Source organism: Zootoca vivipara, chromosome 12 (assembly GCF_965207765.1).
Source record: "Zootoca vivipara chromosome 12, rZooViv2.hap1.1, whole genome shotgun sequence".
In the NCBI taxonomy this organism is placed as follows: Eukaryota; Metazoa; Chordata; class Lepidosauria; order Squamata; family Lacertidae; genus Zootoca; species Zootoca vivipara.
The window spans coordinates 30,733,559-30,757,390 of record NC_142595.1 but is presented as its reverse complement, the minus strand read 5'-3'; the positions used below and the strand labels follow the sequence as shown (position 1 = coordinate 30,757,390).

At 43.2% G+C, this 23,832-nt stretch overlaps 2 protein-coding genes across 3 annotated transcripts; both read right to left on the bottom strand.

The window, feature by feature from the left end:
- Positions 1 to 1,167: 1,167 nt before the first annotated feature.
- LOC118095084 (uncharacterized) lies at positions 1,168 to 8,642 on the bottom strand. Its single transcript, XM_088656458.1, has 5 exons — positions 8,536 to 8,642; positions 6,367 to 6,432; positions 5,162 to 5,452; positions 4,273 to 4,290; positions 1,168 to 2,278 (listed from the first exon to the last, which is right to left on the bottom strand). The coding sequence occupies exons 1-5, from the start codon at positions 8,555 to 8,557 to the stop codon at positions 2,151 to 2,153; spliced, it is 525 nt and encodes a 174-aa protein (XP_088512584.1). The 5' UTR covers positions 8,558 to 8,642; the 3' UTR covers positions 1,168 to 2,150.
- A 7,282-nt stretch (positions 8,643 to 15,924) lies between these two features.
- On the bottom strand, positions 15,925 to 23,832 carry LOC148683922 (uncharacterized). 2 transcript variants are annotated; one of them, XM_088656459.1, is made up of 4 exons: positions 23,720 to 23,832; positions 19,501 to 19,566; positions 18,207 to 18,497; positions 15,925 to 17,356 (listed from the first exon to the last, which is right to left on the bottom strand). In XM_088656459.1, exons 1-4 carry the CDS (start codon positions 23,745 to 23,747, stop codon positions 17,220 to 17,222), a joined length of 522 nt encoding a protein of 173 aa, XP_088512585.1. In that variant the 5' UTR covers positions 23,748 to 23,832; the 3' UTR covers positions 15,925 to 17,219. The 2 variants fall into 2 exon arrangements, with proteins under 2 accessions (XP_088512585.1, XP_088512586.1); XM_088656460.1 differs by lacking the exon at positions 23,720 to 23,832 and adding an exon at positions 19,765 to 19,857.

Below are 23,832 nucleotides of genomic sequence, written 5' to 3'. Positions count from 1 at the left end.
CTACCTTTTCCTTTCTCTTCTTTTAATGCCCTTTTAATATTTCAACTTATTACCCAAGTTTACCTTTCACAGCTGTAACAAAAACACCCTTGCTCACGAGAGAGTCAATGTCAGAAAACATAACTAGAGCAACAAAATAAAAAAATTCTGAACGTGATCAAAACAATTAATAAACATTATCTTATCTTAGTCCCACTTCCCTGTCACTGATATGCAAACTAGCTACCCCATCAGCCTATTTAGCAAGCATCTGATGTGCCAATATTTTGCATAGAGTGAGCGTGGGAAAGCTGTGGCCCTTGAGATACTGATGGACTCTATCTCCCATCTGTCTCAGCCAGTATGGCTTATGGGAAAGGAAAATGGGAGCTGTAGTCCAGCAGCAACTGGATGATGACAGCTTGATATAGAATCTGGGCTCAATCCACAATCCTGGGACACTTCCCAGCCTGCACATCCCAGCCTGCTTCTGATTTGGGATGTACACCTCGTTTGGACAATTTGCTCTCCCTCCCACCTGGAATCCCTGGTCACAAGATGGTATACAACATAACAGTGCTTTCACAGTGTTTCACCGTTTTTGAAATCTTCTCCTGCTCATTCCCACTTTTTTGTGTCTTGGGAGGAATGAGGTGTGCAATAAGAATGCCTTTGTGGATGAGAACAGTTTAGGAGCCAGGAGGGAAGTTGCCAGAGGCTGGATTGGTTTTACACTTTTGTGGAGAGCCTCCAGTCCATGGTCACCCCAAGGCCCATTATGTCTCCTCCTTTGGCTGACCAAATTACAGAAGCCCTTTCCACCCATCCTAAACCTGACATCCTCAACTTGTTTCTGATTTTAACCTTTTAATATGATTCTTATTCTATGGCTTTATGCACAGTTGTTGTAAAGCACTCTGATATTTTCATATGAATATCAGTATATAATTATTTTTCTAAACAAATAAAGACAGGTCTTCAATGGAACAATTGGGAGCTTCACATGGCCCCCAGTTGTCCATTTGCTGGAGCAAAGTATGCCTTGCTTAAGGAGAGGGGAGAAGCTTCTCCTTCCCAATTTCTCTTTGAAGCCATGTTGTGCTGTTCCTTTGTGCTGTTGGTTTTGGAGGTTGTGTGGCAATACCCAGATCCCTCCCGGGGTAAATAAAGACGAGAGGACACGTTGAACAAGGTTAATGGGCATAAAAAGGCCACAACTTTATTGGTTATGGATGTGAAGAGGTATTGGCTTAGGCATTGGATCTAACCGACTATATCTGACTCCAGCCCGCTGTGCTGGCAGTCTGTGAAGGGTTAACCACTGTTGGGTGAGCCCTGCGATGCAGATCAACTAGGAACTCACCATGGGGCCACCGATAAGGGGCGTGCCTTAGGCCCTCACCTTCCATGGCTTCGGACATGGCCACGCCCCCGGACTCCTTAAGGGAGTACCCTTCCGCATTTTGGGAGAGGTGATGGCAGCAACTTTTCCCCACCTGTAACCTTTCAGAGATAATCCAATGCCTAACCACCAATCGAGCCTAATGAAATGGTTTGCAAAGCATTGGGCTGCCAACCCCCTTTGCTTTGTGGTTCCCATGTTTGGGAAATGTGTGAAGGGATTTTAACAGAATTGTGTCATTTGATGGACAGGTGGGTTGACCGGTCCATCTATCAAAGTTGGATAATGGGGTTGGACCCCGAAAGGTTCCCCACCATGGTCTACCAGTTGAGGATCCCTATATAATTGTTTTTCTATCTGTGCATCTTTTTCTCTACTCATTTACATAGAATGTGGTCTTTCTAAACATAGCACACACCAGGTAGCTAACATATTATAGAAATACGACAGAATTCAAAGAAACACAATAGTGAAACAATTTTTTTGGCAGAAATACAAACAATATTTTAAAATATTGGTATCTTAAAATAAGCAGCAAATAATATAAATCCCAGTAGACAAAAGGCTATCCATTAATACTATGTGGACACCGTTGCTGTATTGTTTTCAGTATCTGCTATAAAAACCTCTGGCATGCCGACCAGATGTCATGAACCCAAGCCATTTAGTAAAATACTGGAAACATTATTGTAAGTGAATAGATGGGTGAGTTTAGGAGGATAGACAAAGAACAGTCTGGAGGCATTTTCCCACCTTTCAATTTTATTTCCTAGTTTCTATGTCCGACCAAGGAGCAATTACACTTCTCCATGAAATAGGTGAAGATTGGCGCTGAGACCAGGAGAAGAAGCACCAATGAGGAGCGGAGAATCCAAATATAGGGAGGTATTGTCTGACCTGGATAGAACAGAAAAAGATCAGAAAGTTTTGGGTGGCTATTCAGATATGACCAGAGACAGGGAGATAAATCAACAAATAGACATTAACAAGTTCTCTATGGTCCGATGCTTGTGGGAAGAATGTACAAGTGTATTATAACACTTTCCCCACTCTGATCATATACTCCTATTGATTCTCTCAAATACTATCAATCCATCCATCCATTTTTATTGTGTATAGCCAAAGGCCTTTACAATGGACAACAGAGAAGAAAAAGAAACTTCATTCTAAAATCATACACTTAACCTGTAGCAGTTTGCAACATATAATAAAATAGTAAAAGAAGAACTATCCACTCAGTTTTCAACTATAGTTCTTTCCTGTATATAGTTCTTTCCATTCTATCCACCCTATGAGGGTGTTTTAGAGAAGGGGAGAACAAGAGAGGGAAATGTTGAAAAGTTTGGTGTTTGCTTGAAATGTCCACAGCAAGTTGAAGAGGGATACCTTATCATTTACATAATCTCCAGTCATAATTGAACTGTTGAAATACCTTCTATACAGGGCAGTTTCGAGCAGGTCGCGCGCCCTGGCGCTGAGGGGCGGAGATCACTCCGGCGCCCCCACCCTCGCAGGGCACCGCATGGCTTCCGCGTGGCTTTGCCGCGCAGTGCCCTGCCTTCCAGCCCGGCGCCCTGGCACCCCGCGCCACCGGGACTCTACCTAGAGCCGGCCCTGCTGCTATATAACATATATAGTATCTGAGGTTTAGAACTCTCATTATTGATGAAAGTTAATTTTACAGTGGGTGTGAATGATCTATTTGTGGCTGGTTTCTTTTAATCATTCTTTGCCCAGGCAGGCACATTATGTGACCCACGAGAGCAGCAAAATAACCAGATTGCTCAACAGTGATGGGATAAAATCAGGCCAATTCTTTATCGACAGCAGTAGGCAGGGCAAATGTTGGCATGGCATTGGGTCCCAGGATCAGTTCATCATTCCACAAGCCCCATGTTGATGGAATGGATCCGCTCGGTTTGGATTGCTCCAAAGCTATACTATGGGAGTCGGCCAGAGTTAAACCTTGCCATGGTGTGCAAGCCAAGCAAGCAAGGTCTCACTGGGGGAACAGGCTGTGGTTCTCAACCAGGCAGATACCAAATTCATGCTTGGGTTTGCCATGGTCAGTCCTTCCCTCAAGCCCCTTATGGACCCCCCCTTTACTATGTTGATCCTGACCAATGCCATTTCTGCCCTCATACAATGTTCTTCCGCCTAGCAAAGGAAACCCATAATTTCCCTGAGATAAAGGTGGGAAAAACTCCAACCCCAACCAAATGCCAATCAGGCTGAGAGAAAAAAAATCCTTTTCGGTCCTGTCAACCAACAACCCAAAATAGCTCAGTGAAGGCTATCACCCGAGAGTAGGCAAGCGGGAAGCTCTCAAAGCAAAATGGCTGTGAGCTCCAGGGAAAGCAGACTTATATAGGCTTTTGCTTCCCCTCTTCTGCAAGGGCTCATGGGACAGCTTTTCCCCATGAGCCAATCAAACATATAAAAGATATTGAGCGAAACCTTGCCCAGTATTTTGCTGCAATCTATGGGCCACAGTGCAGCTGGGCAAAGGCGTCCCATGCTTTTTGGGCACAGAATGGGGCATAAAGTGATATGGTGAAAAGCTTGCAGAAATAGCAGGAAAACCAGTAAAGAGTGATTCATTTCCCTGACTTTATATAGCTAACTCGGTCTTGATTGATGGCAATCATTTGTCTTTGTCAAAAAAGGAGTGAAATTCAGATATTGACATTAAGAGTGCTATCAAACTTTCTCAGTAGCAAAAATATTCTATTAATGTGGTCTCAGGGTATTAACTCTGTTCAGAAATGATAAAAAATGTTTTCTGTGTGTAATTGTGTTTGAGTATGAATTGCATTGTTTTGTTCTTGTGTTAAGATTTAAAATGGAATAAAATAAATCTGTATTTTTACTCACTAATGTTGCTTACTTACCATTGGAATCATAAGAACCTGGGTGGGGAAAAACATGGACAATATCAGAAAAGCATGGCTCATTATCCCATCAAGAACAACAAAGCTCTCATAATTGTGCTCTATCAAGTAAGTGGTGCCTAACTGAACTGTGCATCAGAACACAACTCCTGACTGGATCCCACACTTCTCTGGATTTTGTAACGTGATTTTGCCACAAAAGGGGCCCACAGAAATACGTATTTTAATATAACGTGTATTTTATTTGGAAACGTGTATTTTATTTGGAAATGCATTGAAAAGCAATGATGAAATGCATATTTTGAGGAATGCATACAAAATGTGTACATTAATGTATATATTAATGTGCATCATAACAATGGGTGTGATTTGAACTAAATATCAATGGTTATGACTAAGAGCCATTCATTTCAATGGGTCTACTCAAATTATAACTGAGCTGGATGGAAGAACAGATGTAACCTTTCATGTATTTTTTTAGAAAAAAACATGATGTGCCAAAAGAAATGAAACAGGCTGGACTTAGGCTGATCTAAACCCCATCCCTAGAGGCTGGAATATTTTTGATAAGCTGCCTGATAGAATTGTTTCTTTTTAATAGGCCATTAAGCAGTGTTCCTGGAGAAGTGTTGTCAGCTCCATGCTATTGGCCAGATCCTCCAACATCTGTTGCAAAGATGCAAAACAGCACCTATTTTCATATATGTGAGAGTGCTCCAGGGAAGTCTGAACATCCTCTGTGGCTATGAGTAACTGTTGTGGTAGGAGAATAGAAACCAAATGGGTGGGGGATTTAAATGGACTGTTCTGGACTATGGCATGACTGGCTAGCTGGAACTCTAAACAGGACTATCCCACCATGCAACGAGACTATGCCTGACAATCTTACCTGGCTGGACAATCAGATTCTGCGCAACACTGAGGGCAGATATCTTCACTTGGTTCTTTGCATCCTTCTGTTGGTAACCACAGGAATATTGGCCAGCATTCTTTGGCGATGCAAAGACTTTGTATTGAACATATTGAGATGTTGCTTTCTTGGATGAAACAGGAGCCCCATCTTTACAGAAAAAAAATCCGGTCAACACCACATCTGCTGGAGCCGCACATAGTGCTGTGATAGTTTCCCCTTCCAGAACCAAAGTTTTGTTCAAGAATAAATCAGGAGCGGGAAGTTCACCTAGAGAATGAACAAATGAACAAATGGAAGAAATAAAGAAAGAGTATAAATGAATGCAGAGAATTAGTGAAAATGCAGTTGCAATGGATGGTGAACATTTCAGCAATCATGTGGAATTAGATTGCTTTATCACCATTATTTTTGTCTTACTGTGTAGCATTTTAGCACAGTTTTTTCATAATTATTTGTTGTATACTGCTTTAAATTATTTCTTTTGGGGGGAAGTGGCATGGAAGTGTTCTACTCTGTTTTATTTCTTTAAAGCATTTTAATGCCACCTCAAATTTTATTTGGAAATTCGAGGTTGCAAACTCTCAATTTAATTCTTTAAAAGGTATAGAAGATTAATAGTTAGGTGAGCAAAAAGATCTTACGAGACAATCCTATGTCAAGTTTCCAATAGGATGAGCATTTTAGGATGCAGCAGCTCTCTAGCTCCACCCCATATCAGCTGCTTAAAGGAGGATGGGAGGCCCTTCAGAGAATAGTTTTGCTCTCTGAGCCCCCCCCCCCCCGCCTCATTTAAAAGCAGGCAGTGTAGGATGTGAGAGAAGGTCAGAATAGCTTTAGTAAGTGTCAGAATGTGAGGGAAGGAGGGTTCAGCCAAGCTTAAAGGGGAGGTTTGGGCAAGTTATGAGGGGATAGGCAAGGGGGTGAGTGAGGTGTAAACGGAGGAGGGGTTAGCCAGGTGTAGGGGATGGAGGGCTGGTGGGATTGGTGAGCTGAGAAAGTGTGGGTGGCAGCCTCTAGTACTTCCCATATTTTCTAAAAGCTGGATGATGAAACAAAACAGCCCTGACCTTCTTTGATAATGAACATTTAGCATTAAACATTTGGTTCAAGTACACACACACACCATTCTCTGCAATCCTGCATGCACTAGTGTACACAGTCTTGCACACTCCCATACTCACCTGTAGAAGTGCAAAGCTCTGAATCTTTGTCATCACCCAAACACCAGTGATTTGCAAGCAGGGCACCTGCAATAACATCCATGCAATATGTTTATAGTATGTTTTAACAAGTAAACACAAGGGCAGAGCAGTGTTTTAATCATTCTCCTGACCTTCAATTTTGGCTACAGCCTTTTTGGAGTGGCTTTAGTGTTTTCTAGCAATCCCTGGTAGTTTCCAATTATGCAAACAATACACATACAGATGAGAGTCAATGTAAAGCCATATGATTGCCAAGTTTCCTATATGTCAGAGCACCTCCTATGCTGGGTACAAAAGGGTGCATGGTTTTTGAAAGAGATTAAACAAGCATGTGAGAATGCAGAACTGAGGAGAAACCAATGAAATTGCCCTTTCCCCCATGTGTTTCACACTGTTCCTTCTCCCAACACTTCTTTAATTTGTCCATTTTCATTATGTCGTTGTGTAACCCAGTCACTCTTAAACTGAAATCCTTGGTTAGTAGTAGAAGATGAAGATGACAAAGAAGAAGTTAGATGTTTTCATAAAATATCCTCCACAAGTTGAAAAGGAAGGCCTTATTTCAGTTTATTTTTGAAAATGTCTGTTGTCCTCAGGGGCAATCCTATCACAAGATCTAAAGACATGGGCAGCTTAGAATGCAGCAGATCTCTCCCTCGGCTGGGCTCACCATGCAGTAAGTCCCTCCAGCTCAGACAAAGATATCCTCATCACAACTCAGCTAGTTAAACTGAGGACACTTTAAGTCCTCCCAGAAGGCTGTTGCAGGGATGTGGCAAGGAGTGGGTGACTTAGACTCATTCCAACCAGTCTTGCAACCTCTGGCAACCTCACACAGAACAGTATTTTTAAGGCTTGTTTTTCCACTGCCTCACTTAGGCAGAGCAGCAGCCCTTCTGTTGAAAAAGGTTTGGATCTGGTGTAGCTTCAACCCAGCTTAACTTGCCCCGGTATGCTTTATGCCATCTTCTTCTGCGTAGGGCTTAGAATCCCAACAGATTCTAAGTCCTACGCAGAAGAAGATGGCATAAAGCATACCATCTATAATGGAAACTTCACAGAACCTATCTTCATACAGCTTGCCACATTCCCAAAACTAAAAATCCAGACAAAGTTGTTGAGGCACACGCTCCAGAATTTCCCGGACGTATGGCAACCCTAAGTATTAGTACATACAGTTGTCTCTGTTAGAGTTGCCTCTCCCCATTTTTATTTTTAGAATCATGCAAAAAATTCCCACAAGGCATTTTTCTGAAGAACATTTCAAAAATATTTTTTCTATGAGTATTCCTTTTCTCACTGTTATAGTAAAAGGCCATATTGAAGCATTTGCTTCTAGTATTTTCAACACTTTTCGATGCTGTTTCTGTTCCCACCTGCCAGATAGCCTTTGAAATACATTGGTTTCGGGCAATGCAAGAGGATGCAGAATGGGAGCCTGGTTGCCAACTCATTCCCACTGATGTTCACTTCACAGAAGCAGAGAAAAGGGAAGGGGAAATGAAAAGCTGTGCTATTTCTGGAATGTTGGAGAATTTCTCATTACTTAGGGACCTTTTCTAGAATCCTGCTATTTGTCCATTATCTTTTTTAAAAAAAATAAATTCTTAGAGTTTATAGGGAGAATAACAAAGATTATTGTCCAATATCTATTTCTGAAATCCAAACTAAAACATCATACCAGAAGGGGAAAAGCAAGGAAAAACGAGAAAGAGATAAAGAAAAGGAAATGATAAATGAATTAAAAGAGAAAAAGAGAGAAAAATTAGGAAGCTAAAGAACTTCTGATTCTTCATCTGACCGCTACGTATAAACATCACTCACTTTATCCACTCCAGTGTAGCACCTAATAATTCCACCTTCTATAAACCATTTTCTTCAATCCTCAAATCTGAATGTCATTATTTCATTTTCTTTTCCATGCAAAAAGTCTGTGGGAGGTTTCCAATCTTTAGTAAATGTTAACAATGAATTTTCTCTGATTAAAAATGTCAATTTCATCATCTCAGCTAAGTCCATTAATTTTGACAACCACATATACACACACTCCTAGGAAACCTCTGATGGGAATTATGAAGTTTCCTTTCCTCCAATTTTTCAAGAGATTGAACATATCCACGAATTCCCTTCCCAGTTTCCCAAACTTACAGAGAACCCAGAAGAGATTCATCAGGGCAGAGCAGGAGTTGGCTTGCCAATCCGATGTTTGTCCACTCTTCCCCACTTCTGACTCTCAGCTCCTTCTACTTCTCTCACAGACGAGATGGAAATCATCACGACTTTTGCAGCATGCATGCTTCTATCCCCTCCCATGGGGAACACCCCCACATGTGGCTGCAGCTGCGACTCAAGGGTGTATAATTTTACACCATTCTTTCAGGTGAACTATTCAATGCATCTATGACCCTCAGGCACATTCACTTAAATATAATATTTGATGGTCAGAAAGGCAGCTCTTCATCTGTTATCCTATTAACTCCCCACCAGAAACCCCTCTGAAAATGAGCAGATTAGTTCACATGATAGAGAAAAGATTCAGACATGAATTGCTGTGAAAAATAATCTCTCCTCCCTCCCCCAGGACAGTATTCCGTCAAGATAAAGTGGATGTCCATGCCCAAAATGGAGCTAAAGCATGTACACACCCATGCACACAAACCACCCCCTAGGTAACATGGCCTATTACAGGCATGTCCAAAGTCTGGCCCGGGGGCCACTTGAGCCCCCGGGCTGGTTTCAAATGGCCTCCCCAGGCAATTTTGAAAAAGCAATCTCTTTTGGCCCCGGAGCGCCTGCCCACCAAAGCAATTTCCTTTTTGCAGGCTCATCACGAGATCTCCCATCTGCACGGGGGGGGGGGGGGGATGGCTAGCCTCCGCGCCATAAGGGAATCCCTGGTTGCTTCACTCCTCGGGTCGACCAATCTGATCAGTTGTGGTGGGCGTGGCTAAATAAGTAAATAAATAAATACCACAGTACACTTTCGGCACATTGATGCTGCAGCGAGGCAGTCTCCCCTCTCCCAAAATTGCAAACCCAAGATTTCATGCAAGGGCAGGGCAACTCAGGCCTCTAAATCTAGGGGGTCTTACCATCCTGCCCTCTCCCCAGTGCCACAGTCTCCCCTCTCCCAAAATCGTAAACCCAAGACTTCATGCAAGGGCAGGGCAACTCAGGCCTCTAAATCTAGGGGGTCTTACCATCCTGCCCTCTCCCCAGTGCCACAGTCTCCCCTCTCCCAAAATTGTAAACCCAAGACTTCATGCAAGGGCAGGGCAACTCAGGCCCAGCAACTATGAGACTCAGGGCTAGTCAGTGGGGCCCAATTTGAAGCAGTGGGACACAACTTGATTTATTTTTTTGTAGGGCCCCAGTTCACAGCCAAAGTATGCAAAATATTAAAGGTATAAATAAAATCCATCTAGATTGCCCCAGTGCAGGGGCCCCCTTAGGACAGGCATGTGGGGCCCAATTTGGCCCAATTGCTCCAATTGCCTTAAGGTCAGCCCTGATGAGACTGTGCAGGGGTTTGACTGACAAGCCCTGCACCTTCTAGGTCCCTGGTGTCACTATTCAGAGTACAGACTCAAGGACTTCTTATGGAAATAAAGGGGGGCACTTATCGGAAATCAGTTTTGTCACCTCTTCCCCCCCCCCCCAAACCCTGAGACAATGAGCCCAGCCACCTTTTCTTCACAGTCACATAAGCACTACACTACAGCATGGCCATAAACCTGTACATTCAACTGCTGAAATATACACCCAATATATAAATCACCCAATGGAGATTTATGTTACTGCTTTATGAATGAACACTGTGTTTTATGAATGGATTCTGTATTTTGTGAATTACCTAAGAGCCACCAATAGGGAGCTCTAGAATCTGACAGCTAACCAATTGGGTACTACCAAACAGCGACCCCTATTGCTGAAAGCAGGTCAGCAGGGAATGCTTCAGCTCAGCCTTTGCATTGTTGACTGAACACCCCCTGCTGTGCAGATAATGGAGAAAGCTCATAAACTGTATACCTTCTGGTATCCTGGCCAACTCTGTTATGCTGGTGTAAACCCTGGTGCACCAGAAGCCCAGAATAGCAGCAAATAAAATCCGCTCATACGTCAGCGACTGATAAGACTTGTCAACCAGTTTTTCCAAAGTCTTCCGAAATTATAAAGCTCCAAAATACAGGCCAAAAGAGAGACGGTCTGGGAAGAGTGAAGCATATAATGGGCACCCCCAGTGAAAAGGCCCTGCTCCGTGTAGCTCCTGTCATTTGCCCTCCTTCTTGACATGGAGGAGTCTCTATTGGACATGGAGGAGTCTCCTCTTTCTTGACATGGAGGAGTCTCTATTGGAGACTCCAGGTCTGGTGCAAAGAGGAAGAGCAGTTCCTAACAACTGTTAATCAAGCAAGCAAGCACACACACACACAGGTCACCTTTGTTACAGTCAGGACGCCTATGTCCTGGCCAGGCCCGCACCCAATCTTGTTTGTCCTCAGTAACCAAAATTATATTATCAACATATACAAGAAGAAAAGTTGTTTTCCTTCATTTGCAAGGAATCGTACAAAACAAAGTGACACTAATAAAGAAAAGTTCCAGGGTGACAACAGAAAGCAAACTAAAAATGCTTTTGCAGTTCATCAAAACTATCCAGCAATATCAAGTTATAGGAAAACTGGTGCTACCCTGTTTCTCATATTTTAAGGCATCCCCATAAAATAAGCCATAGCAGGATTTTTAAGCATTCAAGGAATATAAGCCATACCCCGAAAATAAGACATAGTGATAGGAGCAGCAGCAATGCTGGCCGCGGCAGGAGGAGGAGGAAAAAAAATAAGTCATCCCTTGAAAATAAGCCATAGTGTGTTTTTTTGAGGAAAAAATAAATATAAGACGTGTCTTATAATATGAGAAACACGGTATTAAGAGCAATCCTTCTAGTTTGTTAATTGGTTCGGCAACTTCCATGCACATGACGTGTGATGCTAATTATTTCTCCAAAGAGTTAAATGATAACTAATCAGAGGCAGCTACAGTTGCAAATGGCAAAAAAATATCTGCGAAAGGAACAGGAGCAGGTTTGCTCAAGTGTGTTGCAGGTAGAAATACTGTTTGTAATGAAGTGAGAGCAGTAGTTTACTTGCTTGAATGAACAAATAAGAAAGCTGTGAGAATTTAAATTCTAGATTAAAATTGATTACTTAATTGAGAAGGGGGTTGTAACAAAAACACTGGGGCCTAATTTGAATAGTAGAGTGCCTGGTATCTGGTGTGCAGACCAAAGCACTTGTCAGGAGAGCTATGAGATTCAGGTGAGGGTCATCTGCCTTGTCACTCCCAGCTGGTATATAACAGGATGACCCAGCCTGCGGCCTTCCCAGGCCCTTGACCTCAACCATCACATTTCCCCTTCCTCAGAGGCTTCTGTCTCCTTTCTCCATGGGCAGCCCCTGAGTTGTTGGTTCTTCGGTGGTGGTGGGGAGGGGGAAGGACTGTGTGGTGGGTCAGGCATGGAAGGCGGAGGAGGGCCGAGAGCGGCAGCGGCGAGGCTCAGGCAGCGTGGTGCCTCCCTTCCCTTCGGAGCAGCCCCAATCCCATTCCTCCTTGCATGCAAGCAGGAGGGGGTGGGGATCCCTCAGCTGCAGTCCAGAAGATCTCAGTTTCACCCTCTGCATTAGTGCAGGCATGCCCCCCCCCCCCGTTGAGATGAATACATTATAAAATCTCAGTTAATGTCAGTTGGTCTAAATCAGGTATAAATATGTTTGGACACAACAAGTATACCTGGTGTTATGTTCCTGTTCATATGTTGTGAACTTAAAAGTTGACAGACAACCTTTATTACTGTGTAATGTACTTTACAATGTTCCTGACATATATTTCAGCTTTCTGGATTTATTTTTCATCTGGCCTTCAGATATGAAAGGCAGAGTGATTTAATTTTAATGATTCTAAGAATGTCAGGCAAAATGGTCGGGCCTCATGCATGTTCACTCCCTCAATTCAGGCCTCAGCTCTCATGCTGTCTGCTGCTGCTGCTGCTGCTGCTGCTGCTGCTGCTGCTGCTGCTGCTGCTGCTGCTGTAGTCTCCATGATGATGTAGAGTTGAAGAAGCCCAGGAAGGAGATGCTAATAATAATAATGGACTTCGGCCGGCCGTCATGAATGATGACTTCATCAAATCTGCCCCACTTTGAAAAAAGTTTGGACACCACTGGCCTATAAAGAAGGGCGAGTGCCTGGGCTGCATGGTGAGACCTTGTGGGCCAGCTTAATGCCACAGGACCTTGATCCCTGCTCTAGCAGTTTCTGATATTAAAGTGGAAAGAGCAACAGTTTTGTAAGGCAAGTGACCTGGTCCTTCCTGCTGTCTGGCTACCAGTTTCAACTTATTACATTCTGTCTCTGGTGTGAAGCATTCAGGCATAATAATAATAATAATATAAAAAAATCAAAAATCTATTAATTGATAATATTAATAATTAATAATTATTCTATTAATAATTATTCTATTAATTCTATTAATATTCCCATTGAAATGGGCTCCAGCTTCCTTGGAGATGTGGAAGTGGTAATTTCTGTAAGCCTTTAGACCAGGCATCCCCAAACTGCGGCCCTCCAGATGTTTTGGCCTACAACTCCCATGATCCCTAGCTAACAGGACCAGTGGTTGTGGAAGATGGGAATTGTAGTCCAAAACATCTGGAGGGCCAAAGTTTGGGGTGCCTGCTTTAGACTGTCCTAGGAAGATTATTTCTGTGCCCCAAAGAACTGTGACAATTTCTGAACTAATCTGAGAGAAGCTCATCAAAGTTTACTAATATCAAATTATTATTCCGTTGTTGTGTTTTGTTTCTTTTTCAAACTTGTCTGTTCATTGCAGTTGCTCTTCTTTATGGAAATTCAGTATAAGGAAAAGGAAAGAACTTTTTGTGGGGGGACTTGGGTCTTTATATGACAGGGTCCCCAGGTAACTTGAAAACACTCTGGCAAGATCTGTTCGGATGAGCAGTTTGGGATGCAATGGATCTCAGGCTTATATGGGATGCAATGGATCTGTGCCTCATCTGGGTTCAGCCAGCATTAAGTCCCCAACTCTGGCTCAGTCAAAGGTGTAACTTGCTCAGCCTACCGGTAGTTCAACCAGGGCTCAGCCTGCTGAGCCAAAACTAGCTGAAACAAGACCAGTGTAACTTCCCCAAAATGAGCATCCCGACAGCATGACATGAGCAAGACTTAGAAGGGAAAGTTTAGGCTAGATCCTAAACCATTCAGCTAGATCATGTGACCTGGCAATCTGGCATAAACAAACCTTTCAAGGGTTGTTTTCCATCTGACAGGCTTAAAAGTAGACCAGCAGCTCTACTTCTAAAATGAAGCTCGGATCTGGTTAAATTCCATGCTGTTTTAACTCTGGTTGGCTTTACTGTAGCTTTTTGTGCAAAGGGTTGCTCCCTAATAGGCAATGAGGTACTTGGAAAAACAGAACTGCAAAAATTAAACATAGCCATTAAGCCAAACTTTTAAAAATGCATTCATAAAAACCTCAAAGGAAGGAAGTGTATTTGTCAAAATAGATGTTAGGCTGAACCAGTGTGGGAAAGTAAATCTAAGTGCTGTTTTGGGGCTTCAGTACCTATTCCATTCTCTCCTTTTAATGACATTTTAATATTTCAGCTTATTACTCAAGTTCACCTTTCAGAGCTGTAACAACAGCCTTGCTCACCAGAGAGTCCATGTCAGCAAACATAACTAGAGCAACACAATAAAAAATGTTTCTGAAAGTGATCAAAACATTTAACAAACATTATCTTAGTCCCACCTCGCTGTCACTGATATGCAAACTATCCACCCCCATCATCCTGTTTAGCAAGCATCTGAAGTGGCCCTGTCCATGTGGCAATATGGCGTGAGCATGGGAAATCTATGGCCCTTGAGATGCTGGTGAGCTCTACCACAAGCTCCAGCATGGCTTATGGTAAAGGAAAATGGGAGTTGTAGTCCAGCAGCAACTGGATGACCACAGCTTGATACAGAATTAAAGGTCAATCTGCAATCCTGGGACACTTCCCAGCCTGCATATCTTTCCTGAGAAATAGGCAGTACTCATGCAACGGTGGGACCCAGGTGGCGCTGTGAGTTAAACCACAGAGCCTAGGGCTTGCAGATCAGAAGGTCGTCGGTTCGAATCCCTGCAACGGGGTGAGCTCCCGTTGCTCGGTCCCAGCTCCTGCTGTTGGAAAGCACGTCAAAGTGTAAGTAGATAAATAGGTACCGCTCTGGCGCAAAGATAAACGGTGTTTCCGTGCACTGCTCTGGTTCGCCAGAAGCAGCTTTGTCATGCTGGCCACATGACCCGGAAGCTGTCTGTGGACAAACGCCGGTTCCCTCAGCCTATAGAGCGAGATGAGCGCCGCAACCCCAGAGTCAAACACAACTGGACCTGATGGTAAGGGGCCCCTTTACCTTTACATGCAACATATATGACAGGAGTAAGGATTTCAAGTCTTCCAAGTGAAAGGGGAGGCTGGGGGGATGATCTGTAAGGTGTTCCTCGGGGGAGGAGACCTATGAAATTGCTCTTCTTTTGGACTGACTACTTCAGCAGCGCAGAGATGAGGGGGTGCAAAGCAAGGCATGGCAGAGAAAGTACTATGGACAGGGTTCCTTGCAGGGTTCAGCCTGGGGATTCTATGAGAGCAGAGGTGTTTTTTCAGCAGTGATGCTCAGACTGAGCCTTAAATGGGAACTCCCCTGTAGCTAGTTTGGCCTTCTATGAGAGGGACCAGTTTGCTTAAAGGGACTTATGAACATTGAACATTGACTCTGACAGTCAAGGACGCTGGTCCTCTGAGCACAACCTCAAATGGTTTGATAGATGCCAGCACAATGCAATCCACTTCTGCAAGTGCTTCTGATTTGGTAGTTACAACTGGGACAGCTTATTTGGACAATTTGCTCTCCCTCCTGCCTGGAATCCATGGTCACAAAATTGTATGCAGCATAAAAGTGCTTTCAGTGTTTCACCAATTTTAAAATCGTCACCTGCTCATTCCCACATTTGTGTCTTTTGAGGAATGAGTGTGGGGTGTAAAACTGCAGTCAAGTACAACATTCCTACAGTAGACATGTGTGTATTAAATAATATATCCTCTCCTGCCTCCCTAACCATCCCCACAATGAGGTGTGTAATAAGAATGCCTTTGTGGATGAAAAATATTTAGGAGCCAGGAGGGAAGTTGGCAGAGGCTGGATTGGTTTTACACTGATGTAGGGAGCCTCCAGTCCATGGTCACCCCAAGGCCCATCACGTCTCCTCCTTTGGCTGACCAAATTATGGGAGCCCTTTCCACCCATCCTAAACCTGACATCCTCAGCTTGTTTCTAATTTTAACCTTTTAATATGGTTTTTATTATATGGTTTTATGTACAATTGTTGTAAACTACTCTGATATTTACGTATGAATTTCAGCTGTCAGGGGATTGTTGCGGCTACTCTCGAGTAAAGACGCTCTAGTCCTCTCTGTCTTTCAGAGTTTTATTGTGCATATTATTTACAGTGCAGAGATATCAGAAAACATGACTGCCTAGTCCGATTCAGAACCCGGCAATGGCTTCTGTTGCATCTTGGACCAGCATAAAAGCCTGGGCAACCCAAAGCGCCTCCCCCTAGCCCTGCGTGTGGGTGCGTGCCTCAATTCAGGCGCAGGAAGGGGCTGCGCTCCTTCTCCCATCCTTTGGCTGGAGCTTTCAAGGGGCTCCGACACCTCACTGCGTTGTCCTTCCTCCTCTGACCAGCTGGGTTGGTGCCTTGGCTCTGACACGTCTGAGAGCCCCCTCTCCACTCCGCTCCATTCCTCATTCCCTCCTCCTGACCCGCTGCTAGCACTATCACTGGGCAAAGTGCTGGTCAGGATGACTGGGGGAGGGTCTTTGTAAGGAGTCCACCTGACATCAGCATATCAATATTTTTCTAAATAAATAAAGCCAGGCCTTCAATGGAACAATTGGGAGCTTCACGTGACCCCCAGTTTTCCCTTTGTTGGAGCAAAGCATGCCTTGCTTCAATGAGAAGGGAGAAGTTTCTCCTTCCAAGTGTAGCTCTTTGAAGCAATGTTGTGCTGTTCCTTTGAGTCTTTAGTTTTGAAGGTTGAAAGGCATGTCATGAAGTGGTTTGCAAAACATAGGGTGGACAACTCTCCCCCCCCCTTTGTTGTTCACATGTTTGGGAAATGTATGAAGGGATTTTAACAGAATTATGTCATGTGATGGACAGGTGGGTTGCCCTGTCCATCTATCAAAGCTGGCTAATGGGGTTGGACCCCGAAAGGTTACCCACCATGGTCTACCAACTGAGGATCCCTATATAATTGCTTTTCTATTTCTCTACTCATTTACATAGAACATGGTCTTTATAAACATAGCACATACCGGGTGGCTAACATATTATAGAAATAGGGCACAATACAAAGCAACACAACAGCCCGGCAATTTATTTGGTAGAAATACAAATAATATTTTAAAACATAGGCATGTTAAAATAAGCAGCACATGATTTAAATCTCAGTAGACAAAATGCTATCCATTAAAGATTTCCATTAATACTATGCAGACACCTTTGCTGTATTGTTTTCAGTACTGGCTATAAAAGCTTCTGGCAAGGCAATCAGACATCATGAACCGAAGCCATTTATTGGAACCTTAAAGGCCAAAATCAGTACTTAGTAAGATACTGGAAACATTATTGTAAGTTTATAGCTGGATAAGAGAAGGAGGATAGACAAAGAACAGTCTGGAGGCATTTTTCTTTCTTCCAATGGGATTGCCTAGTTTCTAGGTCCGACCAAGGAGCAATTACACTTCTCCATGAAATAGGTGATGATTGGCGCTGAGACCAGGAGAAGAAGTACCAATGAGGAACAGAGAATCCAAATATAGGGAGGTATTGTCTGACCTGGATCGACTAGAAAAAGATCAGAAAGGTTTGGGTGTCTATTCTGATATGACTAGAGACAGGTAGATAAATCAGCAGATAGACATTAACAAGTTGCCTGCGGTTTGATGCTTTTTGGAAGAATGTACAAGTGTATTATAACATTATGTGCATCATAACAATGGTTTTGATTTGAAGTAAAAATCAATGGTTATGACTAAGAGCCATTCATTTCAATGGGTTTACTCAAAGTATAACTTAGCTCGATGGAAGAACACATGTAACCTTTCATGCACTCTTTAGAAAAACATGAAGTTCCAAAAGAATTGAAATTAAATGGACTTGAGATGACATAAGCCCTATTTCTAGAGGCTAGCTAGACACATAAACCATGAATATTTTTAACAGGTTGCAAAAGCATCACTCTTTGATAAGCTGCCTAAGAGTGATATCTATGTTAATTGGCCATTAAACAGTGTTCCTGGAGAAGTGCCATCACATATAATAATATAACAATAATGTATTATTTATACCCTACCCATCTGACTGGGTTTCCCAAGCCACTCTTGGCGGCTTCCAGTAGGTTATTAAAATACAATAATCATCTGTATACTATTGGCCAGGTCCTCCAACATCTGTTGCATAGGTGTAAATATATCGTTTAGATAAATATATGAATGTGCTCCAGGGAAATCTGAACATGCTCCATGGCTATGATTAACTGTTGTGGTAGGGGGATAGAAACCAAATGGGCGGGGAATTAAATGGACTGCGTTGGAATATTGCATGACTGGATAGTTGGAACTCTGAACAGGACTATCCCACCATGCAACATTCTCTTGCATGTCCCTTCCTAGTCTGATCATTTCTACAACCTTACCTGACTGGAGAATCAGATTCTGAGCAACACTGAGGGCAGATGTCTTCTCTTGGTTCTTTGCATCCTTCTGCTGGTAACCACAGGAATATTGGCCAGCATTACTCAATGATGCATTGATTATGTATAGAACATTTTGAGATGTTGCTTTCCTGAATGAAACAGGAGCCCCATCTTTACAGAAGAAAAATCTGGTCACCACAACCTCTGATGGAGCCGTACATAGTACTGCGATAATTTCTCCTTCGTGAACCAAAGTTGCACTCAAGAATATATCAGGAGCAGGTAGGTCACCTTGAGAACGAACAAAATAAATAAATAAATAGCATAAATGGGTGCAGAGATTAAGGGGAAATGTAGTTGCAATGGAGGATGAACATTTGAGTAATCATGTGGAATTAGATCGCTTTATCACCATTATTTTTGTCTTACTGTATTGCTTTTTAGCACTTTTTTCATAAATGTTTATTGTATGCTGCTTTTAATTATTTTTTTAAGGAAAGGGGCATGCAGGTGTTCTACTCTGTTTTATTTATTTAAAGCATTTTAATGCCACCATTTTTATTAAAAAATTGAGGTTGTAAACTCTTAATTTAATTTTGAAAATGTATAGAAGATTAATAGTTAGGTGAGCAAAATACCTTATAAGGCAATTCTATGTCAAGTTTCCAATAGGATGAGTATTTTAGGATGTAGCAACTCTAAATATTGGCCAGCATTCTTTGACAATGCATAAACTATATATTGAGCATTTTGGAATATTGCTTTCTGGGATGAAATAAGAGCCCCATCTTTACAGAAAATAAATTTGGTCAGCACAACCTCTAATGGATACACACATAGCGCAAAGATAATTTTTACTTCAGGAACCAAAGTTTCATTCAATAAGAAAAGTGGAGCAGGAAGTTCACCGAGAGAGAGAGAGAGAGAGAGAGAGAGAGAGAGAGAGAGAGAGAGAGAGAGAGAAAGACACATAAGTGAATGCAGACAACAAGTGAAACTTAATTGCAATGGGGGACGAATATTCGAGCAGTCCTGTGAAAGTACGTAGATTGCTTTATCGGCATGATTTTCTTTCTCATTGCCTTGCTTTCCTAGCACTTTTTTGTGCTCTTTTATATTGCATCTTAACATTTTTATTAGTTGTACATTTATTTAAGGAATGTGGCAGTACACCCACCCACCCAGAGAGAGAGAGAGAGAGAGAGAGAGAGAGAGAGAGAGAGAGAGAGAGAGAGAGTCTGCAGTCCTTTACATATTTACTGGGGTGCACAGGCTTGCACAGGCTCAAACTCACCTGCAGAAGTGCAAAGCTCTGAATCTTTGACATCAACCAAACACCAGTGATTTCCAAGCAGAGCACCTGCAATGTCATTCATGCAATATGTTAACACTATGTTTTAACAGTAAATAACAAGGGCAGAGCAATGATTTAAGAATTCTCCTAACCTACTATTTTTATTTCTGCTTTTTTGGAATTGCTTAAGCATTTTCTACCAATCCCTGGTAGTTTCTAAAAAAAACATATTCGTTAATTCCCTTCCCAGTTTCCCAAACTTACAGAGAACCCAGAAGAGATTCATCAGGACAGAGCAGGAGTTGGCTTCCCAATCTGATGTTGCCACTCTTCCGACTCTCAGGTCCTTCTACTTCTCTCACAGGCGAGATGGAAATGATCAGGACTTTTGCAGCATTCATGTTTCTGTCCCCTCCCCCAAGGCACACCCTCAGATGTGGCTGCAGCTACAAGTAAATGATGTATAATTTTTACACCATTCCTTCTGGTGAACTATTCAATGTATCTCTGACCCTCAGGCACATTTACTTAAAGATAGTATTTGATGGTCAGAAAGGCAGCTTTTCATCCGTTATCCCATTTAACCCTCTTTCAGAAACCCCTCTGAAAATTAGTAGCTTAGTTCACATGATAGAGAGAAGATTCAGAGATTAGTCGTAGTGGAAAATTCCTTCTAAGGATATAAATAGGAAACGTTTTTCAGGATAAAATGAGTGGGGCTACATCCCAGCAGCTAATGCCCAAGATGGAGCTAAAGCATGTACACTCCCATGCATTTACACACCCATGCACACACAAAATTACCCCCATGTTGCATGGCCACCCCCATAGCCTGTAAAGACTGCATTGAGAGACCTCATGGGCCAGGCGTACGCCACAGGGCCTCAGTCCCTATTCTAGCAGTTTCTACTGTGAAACTGGGTAGAGCAAGTCTGCTCACCCTTTTGGTGCAGCTGCATTGCGGGACAGCAGAGGCTCCACTAAAGCCTCAATGAGGGAATCATGGCATAAGTGCCCTGTCCAGATAGGTGGCAGCGGTGTAATCAATTCATTTGGTTTAAACATTGTATTTGGCTAATATTATAATTAATCCCGGTGGTTGTGGTTGATTGATTCAAAAAAGCAGAGACATCACCTTGCCAACAAAGGTCCGTATAGTCAAAGCTATGGTTTTCCCAGTAGTGATGTATGGAAGTGAGAGCTGGACCATAAAGAAGGCTGATCGCTGAAGAATTGATGCTTTTGAATTATGGTGCTGGAGGAGACTCTTGAGAGTCCCATGGACTGCAAGAAGATCGAACCTATCCATTCTGAAGAAAATCAGCCCTGAGTTGGACTGGAAGGACAGATCGTGAAGCTGAGGCTCCAATACTTTGGCCACCTCATGAGGAGAGAAGACTCCCTGGAAAAGACCCTGATGTTGGGAAAGAGTGCTGGCGTGCTCTGGTCCATGGGGTCACAAAGAGTTGGACACAACTAAATGACTAAACAACAATACAATTCTTCTGTACATTGATATTACTGCTTGATTGGCTAGGTCCACCTGGGTGTTCAGTAGGCATAGTTAATTCAGTGTGAGTGTGTTTCTTACCTCACCATTTCAAAGTCCTTCTATAGAAAGCATTGGTAGAGTGCGGGAGCTTTCTTTTGGGACTAGGTATCTTTTCTCTGCTCAGCAAATATTTCATGTTCAAATCAGTCTGAGCCTGTATCCCCACTGTGTACAAGGGGCACATCCCGCATGCCATTAACAGCAGCAGCACATAGGCAGGGACCAGGGACCAGCCGACAGGGGCCTACTGCAGGCAATGAATGTGCAGGCGGTGCCAGCAATAGGAATAACAGTAACTGCAGTTGAGCCCAAGCAACTGCTAGTCTGGTTGCACCCCCAAATGTGAATGTAAGAAATCGATCAGACTCTACTGGCAGGAGACTTGTTGTTGTTTAGTCGTTTAGTCGTGTCTGACTCTTCGTGACCCCATGGACCATAGCACGCCAGGCACTCCTGTCTTGCCCTGCCTCCCGCAGTTTGGTCAATCATGTTCGTAGGTTCGAGAACACTGTCCAACCATCTTGTCCTCTGTCGTCCCCTTCTCCTAGTGCCCTCCATCTTTCCCAACATCAGGGTCTTTTCCAGGGAGTCTTCTCTTCTCATGAGGTGGCCAAAGTATTGGAGCCTCAGCTTCAGGATCTGTCCGTCCAGTCCAATTGCCACATATTGCAATGGGGTGGCTGGGTGATTCAGCACCCCAACATTACATTCTTGTAAGAGACACTGGTGATGTGCACTGTTCCTTTACAGGAAATGACATTTGGTAGGCAGATGTTGTAGGAGGTATCGGGGCTTGGATGCAGATGTGAGTAGTTTGGTGGTGAGCGTTTTGTTTGATTGGTGGTTGGGGCATTGGAACAATCCTTTGTCTTGGATGGAGGGGAGCTTGTAGCCTCCACCTGCCCCTCCAAACACTGGGGTATCGCTTTAAAGGGATCTGGGGGAAGTGGTAATTTCTGTGTGCCCATGCGGAGCCAGAACCAATGGCACTCCCCCAATGGCGGTCCCTTTTGGGGGGGGGTCACCCTATTTGATGTAAGTCTTAGGAACCCCCGTCTGGATTAATCTACGTGTCACTTCTGGTGGGCGGTCCGGAAGTATTTTGATTGCCCCATGCCCAAGCCAAATCTCTTTCATACCACTCCCCACAGGATGAGATACAAGGTCTCCAAGATACAAGGTACAAGATACAAGGTTTCGCCTATAGGAGAAACAGGTAAACAGATGATGCCATAGCTACAGCCTTTCACCTTGCAGCGAGTCATCTGGAGAAACCGGGGAATTATATCAGAATGTTGTTTATTGATTATAGCTCGGCTTTTAATACCATCCTCCCAGACATTCTTATTAAAAGGTTGACGGATCTGGACCTTTCTTCTACCATCTGTGACTGGATTAAAGACTTTTTGAGGGATCGGACAAAACAGTGAGGATTGGGACTGTTACATCTACCTCCCTGAAGCTTAGCACTGCCGCCCCACAGGAATGTGTGCTAAGTCCCTACCTCTACTCATTGTACCCATATGACTGCATATCATCTGATCCATCCACAGTAATTATTAAGTTTGCAGATGATGTTACCACAATGGGCCTAATTGCAGGCAGAGATGAAACAGTGTACAGGGGGGAGGTTCAAAAAGTATCTACATGGTGCTCAGAGAATAACTTGCACCTAAATATTAGTAAGACAAAGGAGATGGTGTTGGACTTTTGGAGGAAGAGAGGGAACCTGCCCCATTGTATATCAGGGGGAGCTGTGTGGAGGACCTTAGTGAGGACCTCACTTGGAAAATCAACATAACTCAGGTGGTCAGAAAGGCCCAACAGAGACTCCATTTCCTCGGGGTCTTGCGAATGAATAATATTAAACAAGAAGTGATGAACTCCTTTTACCGGTCCACAATAGAAAGTGTCCTTTCATATTGTACTACAGTGTGGTATGTTGGCTTGACAGCCACGGACAGAAAGTCTCTACAGAGGGTGGTGAATACAGCACATGATACCATGGGCTGTTCCTTGAGTCCGCTAGATGACATCACAAGGGATCGTTGCCTTAGGAGAGCGAGAAAAATTCTCAGGGATGACTCACACCCCGGCCATCACCTCTTTAATCTTCTACCCTCGGGCAGGAGATATAGAAGTATAATCAGCCTTACCAACAGGCTAAAAAATAGCTTCTATCCGTGGGCTGTTAGGCTGTTGAACGGAAAATAACATAGTGAAATTGACTATGTCGTTTGATAAGAGATTGAATGTTGGGGGGGGGAGGTTCGTTTAATTTCATTGTACACAGGTTGTACAATTGTACACAGGTTGAGCTTTCTGTGCACACCTGGTGTAGCTAACAGAGAACTTTCAGTCTCCACATCATAGGGTTCACTTGGGTAATGCAGTAAAAGCTGATCTGCTCATATGGCTTAAATTCTTTGATAATGGTATATCTCATTGGCAGGACATTCTGGTCACTCAGCATGATTTCCAGATACACTCTGATGCTGCAGTTTCCCTAGGTTTTGGGGATTATTTTATGGCTAGGTGGCCACCCCACTGGAAGGGTTCTCTATCACCTGTGATCTTACATTCCTTGCATTATTTCCTATTGTGGTTGCCATTCACCTGTGGGTTGATGTTTTAAAAAATCATATATATATTTTTCGTACACAATACCTGGCTGAAGAATCCTGTCAAGTTTCATTTTGAATCCATTTTCTCATATCACCGATATGGAATTTGCCCTCTCACTACAAATAAGCTGGCATTTTGAACTTTCAACTGAAAAG

What these genes read in the sequence shown, in the direction of transcription:
- LOC118095084 (XM_088656458.1), bottom strand. Translation starts at nt 8,557, where the DNA reads ATGAATCTCTTCTGGGTTCTCT. An exon ending in GAATCTCTTCTGGGTTCTCT is followed by an intron (nt 6,433 to 8,535) that starts GTAAGTTTGGGA and finishes ATGTTATTGCAG; the next exon opens with GTGCCCTGCTTGCAAATCAC. An exon ending in AGAGCTTTGCACTTCTACAG is followed by an intron (nt 5,453 to 6,366) that starts GTGAGTATGGGA and finishes TTCATTCTCTAG; the next exon opens with GTGAACTTCCCGCTCCTGAT.
- LOC148683922 (XM_088656459.1), bottom strand. Translation starts at nt 23,747, where the DNA reads ATGAAACTTGACAGGATTCTTCAGCCAG. An exon ending in AGAGCTTTGCACTTCTGCAG is followed by an intron (nt 18,498 to 19,500) that starts GTGAGTTTGAGC and finishes TTCGTTCTCAAG; the next exon opens with GTGACCTACCTGCTCCTGAT. An exon ending in GAATCTGATTCTCCAGTCAG is followed by an intron (nt 17,357 to 18,206) that starts GTAAGGTTGTAG and finishes ATCTTTTTCTAG; the next exon opens with TCGATCCAGGTCAGACAATA.